The 11621-nt window shown below is 46.9% G+C and overlaps 1 protein-coding gene across 1 annotated transcript; it reads right to left on the reverse strand.

The window, feature by feature from the left end:
• Positions 1-3688: 3688 nt before the first annotated feature.
• On the reverse strand, positions 3689-4369 carry GJB2 (gap junction protein beta 2; the record flags this gene model as incomplete). The annotated part of the gene is made up of 1 exon (XM_079775295.1): positions 3689-4369. One exon carries the CDS (start codon positions 4367-4369, stop codon positions 3689-3691), a length of 681 nt encoding a protein of 226 aa, XP_079631421.1.
• Between the last annotated feature and the right edge of the window lie 7252 nt (positions 4370-11621).

Raw genomic sequence — 11621 nt, forward strand, 5'->3', positions numbered from 1 at the left:
CTAAGACAGGCACAGTCGCAGAGGGGCCATCAGGAGAGAACTTGGGGGTCAACAGAGGTGGGGCACAGACCCTCACCCCCCTAACTTAGCAGGGGCCTGAACCCTCACCCCTTCTAAAGGAAGTCTCCTGCCCCAATGGCTGCTTAACGTCCCATGCCCAGCTCAAATCGGGACCCGGGTAACAGACAGAGACTAGGCCGACAGCAGCTGCCCTCTCACTGCAACAAGAATTGTTTGAGTTGTCTTGAACCCATGGTGAGGGGAAGTGGATTTTTGATATCTAAATCCAGCCTACCACCAGGAATGCTTAGGGCCTACTCAAGAAGGCAAATAATCCTTTCCAATAATATTTACAGGGTAAAATAATATTGTTGTTAGAGTAATAAATTTCACAGTGAAATAGTAGTCAAGTTTTCAGGCTAATTTAAATTGGCTAATTGAAGCAAGCGAATATTCTAGAAAAATTAATAGTACTGGACAAAAAACAGTTCCTAAAGTGTTAACTAAAATTTTTATTGATAGTTCATCTCATGATAAAATTGCATAACAGGTAATGAACCTAAAGCAGTCATATTATAGTGCAAAAAATAAAATTTAAAAGCTATCAAGACTACATTAAAATTTTTTCAAAAGCCTCCTAATATTTAAATCAAAAAAGGGGGGATAGTAGTAGAATATCATGTAAAAAAAATATCCTGTAAGTAAATTACATCTAGAAAATTTGTACTTTAGAAAAATAATTGTAATGCTAAAAGCAAGATACCCATGAAAAACACACATGGTGTCAAAAGAAGCCAGAGGAAAATCATTTGGGCAAAAAATGAAAAAGGATCCCAAGTTAAATTTATAGGAAATATTCCTTTATTAACTTTTGATCAAGAATATGTTTGTGTATTTTCAGAAAACAACTCCGAGACCATGTGGATTCCAGCAACAGAGAGGAATCGACAGGACTACTCCAGCCATGAAGACAGAAAAGAAGCAGTCCAGAGACGGAAGACGCTGACGTCGCCTTGCCATACTAGCAGTCAGCAGCTGTGCGTCACTGCAGGTTGCCCAGGACCAAACCAGAGAGGGTCAGACCTGCATTACCACCATTTGTCTACCATCCAGAACTGAAATATCATTGCTGACATGTGCACATAAGGAACTGTTTGACATTGAAATTGGGTCTCAAAAGAACTGTTGGCCCAGAAAGAAACTCGCTACAGACTGATTCGTTTGCCTGTCAGCATAACCATTATTGCTTGTCTCATTTTTGGTTCTTATAAGTGTATTTCTAGTAGCACATGATCTCACTCATCTAGGGGAAATGATGAACAACATGGACTGATGAACAAGAACAGACCCAGAAACAAGGAGGAATGGATCAGACTGTCGGGCCTCAGAGGGAGGGTAGGGGAGAGATCAACCAAAGGACTTGTGTGCATGCATATGAGCCTAACCAGTGGTTAAGGACAACAGGGGGGTGGGGGCATGCATGGGGAGGGGTGTGGGATGGGAATGGGGGGATGAGGACAAATATGTGATACCTTAATCAATAAAGAAATTTAAAAAAAAAAAGAAAGTTGGCTGGTTTTGGTCCTTTTAAATTCATTTAAAAAGTATTTCCACTCAGTAATTACGAGTAGAATACTTATAATTATTGCTGTATAGAATGCCTTGAAGGCCTTAGACTAAGGACAGGGCTAGCACTGCTGTCTTGGGGAGAGTGCCTGCGGGACACCCACAAAGGGACAGCTGAAGCGTTGGTTTTATTTCCCATGGAAGTGGGCACCAAGGAGTAAAAAGGAGTTTCTAAGACTGGCTTTGATTACATACAAACACACAGAAAGACAGTCCTGCAGAAAAGACATCTGATAGAATTTTTCTCATGCCTCAGCCAACCTTTAGCATGAGTATCATTTTAAAGTGTTAGTTCCCAGGATTCTAGGAGCCACATTGGTCATGTGAACCCAGCCTGACATCCTCCAAGCTGCAAACCCAATCTGCACACCATACTGTGAACGTGTTTGTAAAAAAACCTGTTGTGGTCAGCAGGGGGTTGGGCACAAACCATCTTCTTTCTCCCTTCCCTGCCACGCTGTCTAGTGACAGAGCTTTGCTGTCACTGGGCAGAAGATCTGAGGGTGGTGAACAGACAACCTGGAAACTTACCTTCTTGGTGTCATTACGCTTAAAATATGAAACTCCTTATACAAAACTGACTATTAAAATGTGCTATTATATTAAAAACTGTAGTAAACTTTAAATAACTATTACTGTATATAAATCTATATTTTAAGATTTTAAATATTTGAGACATTACAAAATTATTTAGTTACAAGCATGTACTTAAAGCTATTGTTTATTATTACAAAAATATTTTTATAATGCTATTCTTGGCAAAAGAAAAAATGTTTACCCTCATTGAAGAATGTTGAGTACAATTTTTTGGAAACCAGGTCAAGCATCATGATAATAATACTAAGTTCAATGTGTCCTAGAGAACTGCTAAATATTTCTAAACCATAGTGTCTATTTTTTAAAATGTCTATTAATTCTATTTTCACTTTTAAAAAATTGGAAGCTGAAGAGGAAAGCAAACAAACTTTTAAAATAGATGAAACTCATATTTTAATCACCAGAATTTAGAGTCTAGTCTTTCCATCTGTTCTTTAAAAATAGAACCTCCCATCCCCACCCCCACCCCCCGCCCCCATTTTGTTTTGTACTGTGGCAACAAAATAGTCCTAAACAACTGCTTTAAATCAGTGTTCCCACCCTTTACCAGTCATGGAAAAGGCAAATGTTGAAAAGATAGAGAGGGTGTCTTGAGCCAGCCTGTAGTTGGTGGCAGTTGATGATACATTGTCTATATCTCTCCTCCAAAATTACACCTAAAGTTGTGAAATGAGGCCATTGGCTGTCAAGCCATCACTAAGAACTGCTAGTTTATTTCATGTGAGAGAGGTCGTAATGCTTTTGTGGACTACTTACCACAGTTAATACAGTGGCCCTGCAAATTATTCATAACTGAGAGGCCACATTTTAAATGCAATGATAGTATCTAATTACACACCATTTACATATCATTATCGGAGCCTTTGAAATAGGAGGAATGTATAATGGTTTTCAGAATGTCTTGTAGACCAAAAGAATATATTTTCAAGTGTTCACTTAAAAAAAAGTATGACAGTTTGAAGCATTAGGTAACCTTGTCCATCGTTAGAGACCAGAACTTCCAAAGTGAATAAAAGAACCAAGGTTCTCTAGTTTACCTTTAATTAATGGGAAAATGGCCAAAAGAACCATAAGAGGAGCAACCCACTCTCCTCAGCATCCTCTTTAGGACCTGCTGTTTCTCTCCTTTCCTCAAAGAAATAGAAACAAATGCCAACATTCTTTCTTCAAAATATGAAATTACCTTGCACGAATAACCCCTACCAGCACAGGGTGTCACTGGAACTAATTTGAGTAAAAATCAATATAGGCATAGGATCAAGTCTTTGTTTTTTAAGTTTAGGAGAGAAGGGTGCCATCAGAGGCACTTGGAATTTTACGTGAGAGCTACAGAAGTTTCAATCGGATACATTTCAGATAAAAATCTTGACCTTGGACAATGCTGGTGACTCGGCCTTGACAACTAAGCACTGATCGCCTCATTCTTTTCCTGTGTCTATTTTTTACCTAACAGTTGGGTAATGTTTTAAACTGGTTTTTTTGACTTTCCAGAACAATATCTGATTAGCAAATAACACAATTCAGTGACATTCAGCAGTATGCAAATGCCAGACACCGCAATCATGAACACGGTGAAGACGGTCTTTTCTGTAGGCCTGGAAACAAAGCAGTCCACGGTATTGGGACAAGGCCAGGCGTTACATTTCACCAAACGCTGCATGGAGAACCCGTCATACATGATGTAGAAGACGTACATGAAGACAGCTTCAAAGATGACCCGGAAGAAGATGCTGCTGGTGTAGGTCCACCACAGTGACCCTTCAATTCGGACCTTCTGGTTTTTGATCTCTTCGATGTCTTTATATTCACTCTTTATCTCTCCCTTAATGAACTTCCTTTTCTTCTCATGCCTGTGGTAGGCCACATGCATGGCCACCAGGAGAGCCGGTGTGGACACGAAGATCAGCTGCAGGGCCCAGAGCCGGATGTGCGAGATGGGGAAGTAGTGATCATAGCACACGTTTTTGCACCCCGGCTGCAGAGTGTTGCAGACAAAGTCAGCCTGCTCATCTCCCCACACCTCCTTTGCAGCTACAACCAGGATCATAATGCGGAAAATGAAGAGGACGGTGAGCCAGATTTTCCCAATACTGGTGGAGTGTTTATTGACACCCCCCAGAATAGTCTGCAGAGTGCTCCAATCCATCTTCTGGGGGCAGTTCGCTCTGGAAAAGACAAGAGAACACAACAGAGGAATGACTCACCAGGACAGAATCTGGAAGAATTCTCTGGGTAAGTGAGCACCCTTAAGTCTCTTCCTGAGCAAACGGCAACTCTTACCGAACCTCACCCCAAAGGTGAAAACCACACCAACTTAATTTGCCACAGGATTAAAAGGATGGTTCCCAAACCACCTTGAACCTGTGTTTATGTATTTTCCAATAAAGAGCAGCGTATGCTTATTCACCTGAGTAATTCACCCAATCTTTAGCACATAAAAAAAATGTGCTCCTAACTTAGAGGCATAATTAGTGCTGATTGATCCCTCAGCAGACACTCCCCGGGCACTCAAAGGGCAGATTTCAACTGTTCAAGTTGCACTTGCTTGTTAGCCTCGCCGCACCCCTGGGACTAGCTCCACCAACCTCGCTGTAAAGGTCGGCAGGCCACGTCTCCCTACAGAGCCATTTCCTTAAACGATTTCAATGAATTGTCATGGACTTGGGATGTAGCAGTGAAATATATGTTACCGATGGTGAAGTTGACATTTGAGGCACCATATGTTAGAATTTCACAAAGGGCCTCACTTCCTTTTTCTATATGAAAAAGAACAGGTTGGAAACTTTCTGTCCATGGAGAAAAGCCACTACATGCATAGATGTTTGTGAATGTTTTGAGCATGGACTGGTGGTCCTCACCATCATGCGAAACTGATGGCTACCCGTGTTTCTAGAGAGGCACATTATGAAAAAAAAAAAGACAATAAATGAAACAAAATGACAGTGATTTCCTAGTGATGCCCTACAGGGCGACGTCACTGTATTGAATACTGCAGTTCAGAAACCTCGGTGGGGTATGTACATCTTAATGAAAAAGGACTTGAACCTGTGGGTCAATCTGCCATGAGCCAGTGGCCTTCTCTTCATCCCAAGGTATGAGCTGTCTTCATTTATTCATAGTTACACCCCATCTGTCTCAATCAGCCGCTCTTCTAACAAGACTCCACTTCCCCACACTCCTGACGAGCAGCCTCTTTCCACCCCTTCTATGCGGGCAGTGACCCTCTCTCTTTTCTTACTTAAAAGCATAATGCTCTCCTCGTTTTGAGCAAGTTGGTTCCTGTCTCCCCATGGGATTTCCTAAGCAGGCTCATCACTTAGCCTCATCTCAGGTGGGTCACCAAGGTACGGCTGAAGCCACTCAATGCCACCTTGGTCAGATCAGGCAGTCGAGACATAGAGACCAATCATGGACACAAAACTTGAAATGCACCTCAAAAACATTTAGCCTCACTCAGCTTAAAAAAGACAAATATCACTGGAAAAAAACAGTGGTTTAGTCGGGGTTCAGCCCTGACCCTTTAAATACAGACTGTCTGGCGGTCCTCTTAGGGGTGAACAGTTTAGTCCTGTCCAACAGCAAAACCAAAATTCATAGTCTAAACAAACTATTTTATGGAATTAGACAGTCCAGTTCTTCACCGGCACTCACTAAGTAGGAACAGGACACTTACAGAAATAAGCTGTCCATCTGGCTGAAAATGGGGAGTATGGGGGCTTATGCCTTTGTCCTCTTCCAAAGTACCAAACACAGACCCCACACGCTTCTATAAACCAGTCCAACCACCATCAGCTGAGAAAACTACAGTGAGTCCTTATCATTGTTGTAGCTGCAACTACCTGTTTGTAGATCCTTTCAGGAAAAGGAGCAAATAAGATTGTAACCCACAAGTGGGATAGGGGTAACGGGTCAAGGTGGGCTAACCCAGGATGAGACCACTGGGGAGCTGCTGTCCTGCCTTCCGGCCCTGGCCCCACCACCCTGCCATTGCTGGGAGCTCTGGCAGAGAAGGTTTCCGTTCTTTAGGGAAGGAACGATGCTGAGAAAAGGTAAAAGCAGTTCTTTACCCTCATCTCTTCCCGTCCCTCCTTTTCCCCCCGGACAGACCTGACCAGCTGCCTCCACGGAGCGGCCCACCTCTCTCACAGGTGTCTCACTGTGACTTCGCACCTGCGTTTTGATTCAAAGAGCAAGCAGGGAAATGTGTGTCGCCACACATCTGAGACAGATTCCCAACTAAATGGTCGTCCAGCTGTCAGAGACGGGGGACATTGCTGAGGCGTATGTCCCTCCTCCGGGAGCAGAGGGTTCATGTCACTGCCTGAAGGAACATTGTTCTCAGCCCCGAGCGAGCGACCTTCCAGCTAGAAAATGCCACCTGGAAATGAAGGCTCTCCGATTGTTCAGGAAAGAGGAACAAGGAAACCCGTCTCTCGGGTTCAGGCTGCGGTGCCCGCTCCCAGGGCTGGGCCCGGAGTCCTGGCTCCTCTCCGCAGGCTGCGACGGGAGCGCCCGGTTTGCAAAGGTCACCTCCTCCAGGCAGGACTCCTCCGACAAATGGGAGCCGGCCTTCCTTCCAAGCGGAGACGTCGGTACTTAAACTCCTGATGGCTGAGTGAGATCGGACCTCCCCAGGAACCTCACCGATGGCGTGAGATCTGACCTCCCCAGGAACCTCACCAGCTACGACCACCAACAGCGCTTTGGAGACGAGGCCCGGCCCCCTCCGCCCGGCACACGTCCCCTCCCCGCCAGGGCCCGATTCCAAAGTCGGAACTCGGAGGAGGACGTTCCCTCCCAACGAATTCCCTCCGGACACCTGCCTGCCGCCCCGATCCGTGTCGGGACTGCCGGGGCCAAAGACCGCGCAGGGGCCTCAGGGCGAGCGGGGTCCACCCCGGGGGCCCGATCCGATGCCCACCGCCCCCGCCGGCCCGGGTCCCTCCCCCGCCGGCCCCACAGTCCCCGGACGTCCCAGGTCCTCGGTCCGCGCCGGGTCCCCCCCCCCCCCCCCCCCCCGCCGGGTCCCACAGCTCCCGCCGTCCGTCCGAGACGCCGCGTCCCCGCCGGCCTCCCTGCGGGGCTCGGGCGCTCGCGCGGGGCTGGCTCACCGGCAGCGGAGGGAGCGCTCGAGGGGTCTGGCCGCGGCGGGGCGCTCCCGAGGGTCCTGGGCAGGCCCGGCGGTCCCGTGCGCTCCCGAGGGTCCTGGGCAGGCCCGGCGGTCCCGTGCGCTCCCGAGGGTCCTGGGCAGGCCCGGCGCTCCCGTGCGCTCCCGAGGGTCCTGCCTGGCCGCCTCCTCGCTCGCCGCGCTCAGGGCGCCGCCGCCGGGCTGGGAGTCGAGGCGCAGAGCGGGGCACCCGGGTCTGCCGCACCTGCGGCGCCAGCGGCGCCTTTTAACCCGGCGGGTCCGCCCCGCCCGAGCTGGGAGAGAGCCCCGGAGGGGCGGCTCCTCCGCCCGGCCCCCGAGCTCGGGCGGGGCGGACCCGTGTCGGGTCCGGGAGCTCCCTCGGATCCCTGAATCCCCCCTAGCCTCCGAGGCCCGGAGACCCCAGGCCCCCAGTGTCCCCAGCTCCCCAGGCCCGCAGGCCCCAGCCCCCGTCGGAGGCGGGGTGAGAACCTCAGGAGGATGCACAACTCCGGGGTCTGGCTCCCCGCGTTTAGGGGGTGGGGTCAAAGCACAGTTCTTGCTGTTGTTATTTCTACTGTGTCTCTCAGTAATACATTTGAAGCTGGGCTTTAAGTTAAAAAATATTATTATTAGAGCAACAGGCATTTCCAACCATGTGAAGATTTATTTAGTTTTTAAATCCTCACCTGAGGATATTTTTCCATTGGTTTTAGAGAGAGGGGAAGAGAGAGGGAAAGACAGACAGAAACAGGGATGTGAGAGAAACGCATTGATTGCACGCCCTGACCAGGCCCTGGCCGGGGAGGAGCCTGCGACCGAGGTCTGTGTCCTTGACCGGAACCCAACCCGGGACCCTTGGGTCAGCACACCCGCACACGGTCCAATGAGCCAAGCCGGCTAGGGCTCACCAGCCATGTGAAGATTTGAGTGCAGGCCACAGAGGGCCCTGGTCCCTGCAGAGGTGCCCCGGGCAGGTTCCTTCTTAGGAGTCTGGGACAGAGGGTGAGGAGGTGGCCAGGTCTCCACTTCTTTCTCCCCAGACCTCGCAGATGAGCTTATCAACCGCCTCCGTGATTTCTCCATTTCATTTGGTCACTTTCAACAATATGCCCAGGTGGAAGTCGGAGGCCGGCAAGTGGGGTCAAGCCCGGCTTTGCCAGGGGCGCTGGAGAAGCGAGGCCTTCCTGCTGCTTCCTCCTCCCGCAGGTGAGAAATCGCAAGGAGGTGACTCAATTTGGGGTGGGGGGAGCCCAGATTACCCCGAAAGGAAAGAAAGAACGAGTGAAGCCTACGACCCCCCTGACCCCGCACAGGCCCCACTAAAGGGGCCCAGTGCCTGAGCTCCTGGAGAAGACGGCCGCCGGCTGGGTTCTCCTCCTCAAGGCTGACGGGAAAGAGCAAGGCATCAGGGCTCACGTCCGGTTGGGATTTTGAGGTCTTGAGACGCAGGTGACAGAGAGCGGATAGTCACAAAGCCAGCGGGTGGAGACCTGAAGCTGCAAGAGCAGATCATGTTGGGGACATGGCGCCTGGCCTCAGTGGAACCCTGTCCTTGCGCCGAGCACCAGAGTGGAGGCACAACCCACTTGCCTTTACTTGGGTCCAGTTCTGTGTTAGGCAAAAGATGATGATGATTCATCCTGACTGGGCAGATCTGGTCTCAGAAATGAATTTCCATCATTGTCACCATGAGCTTGAGGGTTTTGACTTTTCTTTGTAAAACTGGAACCATTGCCATGGGCCAACTTGAGCCGGTCTTGTACTGGTGCACAGGCGCCTTGTCCTGAGGTCACCACCCCACCTCCCAGCTTTAAGTCTTAGTCTTAAGGGTGTATCGTTCATGAAGGGACAAAGCCCCACAGCTGCTCAGTCCTGCTTGGCCCATCCAAGAGATAGGCTGATTCGACTGGTTAGGAATGACAAGGCCAAGCTGGGTGGAGTTCAGACACCCTGGTCAGGGCACACCTTGGGATGCAGTGAGACATGGCTACATGGACTGGGGGGAGGAGGGGGGTGGAGAGGGGCTACCTATGGGGCCCTCCCTTTAGCTTCCAAGACAGGACTGTTCAGGAGTCTGAGTCCTGGTGGGTTGGAGTGAAGGGAGGGTCCAGAACCACTGTAGGAGCCCAGCTGATGAAGATGGTTTGCAAATTGAAAGTTGACTCACTTTCCCATTGAATCTCACCTTAGGTCTTAATGTCTTTACCATGATTGCAGGGTGCCGTTCAACTGCCCTTTCCTTGTTTCCTCTGACTTACTCTGCCGATTTGCATAATTAGTATGTGTTATTGGCTAATTGTATATTTAGCCATTCTGTATTTTAGGATATACGGCTCTACAATTCAGCACTTGCTTTTATTTTGCTGTGTGTGTTTCTGGTGTTCTGTGCTGGTGTTTTCTTCCTAACTAGATTTGGATTCTTGTAGGGCAGAAAATCTTGTGTGTGTGTGTGTGTGTGTGTGTGTGTGTGTCCTCAAGAGGAGAGGAGAAAGAGGTAAATAGAAAAGGGGTCTCAAGCTTGGAAATTTGAAGCTATCTGCAAATAAGCTTAGACATATACACAATTACACAAATTACAGAACAAATTAATATTTTTATAAATCTTGTAATTATTTTTGTGAGGAGCACTGTTTTGGTTAAAGGCAGTATTTATTAAATATAAACATTGAGAATTAGCCTTAATTTTGTCACTTTGTTTTCACACATCTTCATCTTTTAACTTACAGCTCCTAGAGGAAGCACTGCCCAGCTCTGCTGTGTTCTTTCCAGCGGTTCCAGCACCACAACACTGGGGTACCCAGGGCTGCCTGCTGCCTGATTGGCATACCTTTGTCTCATTAACTTGTAGGCACTGAACAACTTAGAGTTTTTGTCTTGGCTTTATGGTGAAAAACAAAACAAAGCAAAAAACCCAATTCTGGTGTCTCCTGGGGAGTAGTGAATGAAACTGACAGAGGATTGTTAATCCCCAGGGGAGACCAAAAACTTACCAAATGAATATTGATGGTTAACTAATGAGGATCTGTTACAGCCACACCTGGTCACTTCAGAGTGTCAGAGGTACGTCTGACTACTATTTTCACGTACATTCATAGTAGCAAGCAGGTAAATCCCAGGTGTTTATAAGTGAGCTGAGCTTTCATGCGGATATTTAAAGTGATGCAGTTGTCAAGTTATAAGCTATTTGGTATTTTAATTTGATAGTTGTGTTATAAATAAACCCAAAAGAAAGAAGTTGCTATGGTGCAAGAAGTTAGTGGGAGACAAATACAATTTCTTAACATATTTTAATGAATGATTGCTTTTTAGCTGCGTAATAAGGCAACCCCTTGCACTCCCCCAGGAAGGGTGCTTTATATGTACATTAAAAATGTCTTAGTTACATGCCTGACTCACAAATCATATGCAGGTGAGAGCATAAAATGTCTCGAGGCAAGAAGAGACTCGTGAGAGAATGGAGGGCCTGTTCAAACACTTGGCAGTTTTAGAGCAAGTTAGGTCCTTTGAATCTCTCTTAGCTGTTAGTTATTAACACCATTAGCAATTGGTCTACACTCACCTTCTTGATTTTGCTGTTGTACTATTAATCAAATAAATATAATTGATCAAAAAAATTAGCCTTCTCCAAAAGAGCAGTGGGAGAGAAGGTAGAATGAGCCCCTGGCATCTCTGAGTAATTACTAACAGCTTACACATGACGAATAAAGCAGGAGTGGCCCATGTGTAACTCTTGTTCATTTTTGTGATTATTTTGACAGAAAAACAGCATTTCACTATGGTTTCTCTCTGCATCATTGACCCACATCCTCACTTATGGATTCTGAAATTGTTAATGTCAAGCCACTTAGGGAAAAACACACACACAAGTGTTATAGTCACAGAATTAAAAAAACAACAACATGGTCACAGACAACAGGGGTGTGGGGGCATGCGTGGGGAGGGGTTTGGGATGGGAATGGGGGGATGAGGACAAATATGTAATACATTAATCAATAAAAAATTTAAAAAAATAAAAAATAGAAAAACAACAACAACCCTTATACTTCAACAATTTAATTGTCCTCTTCACTTTTAAATTAAAGGTATCTCATAAAAACCCACCTTTTGAATCACGACTAAAACTGTTACAAGGCTTTCCATTTTTCTCATTCTAATTTTATATTCACACATAAAATATTTTTGGGAAATTCGAGTTGCTGGACATGTTTCAGTTGCAAGCCAAGGGTAAAATAAGTCTATTTCCTTGACTTTACTGTATATGCTCTTTTAC

Source organism: Cnephaeus nilssonii, assembly GCF_951640355.1.
Source record: "Cnephaeus nilssonii genome assembly, chromosome: 6".
NCBI classification, from domain to species: Eukaryota; Metazoa; Chordata; class Mammalia; order Chiroptera; family Vespertilionidae; genus Cnephaeus; species Cnephaeus nilssonii.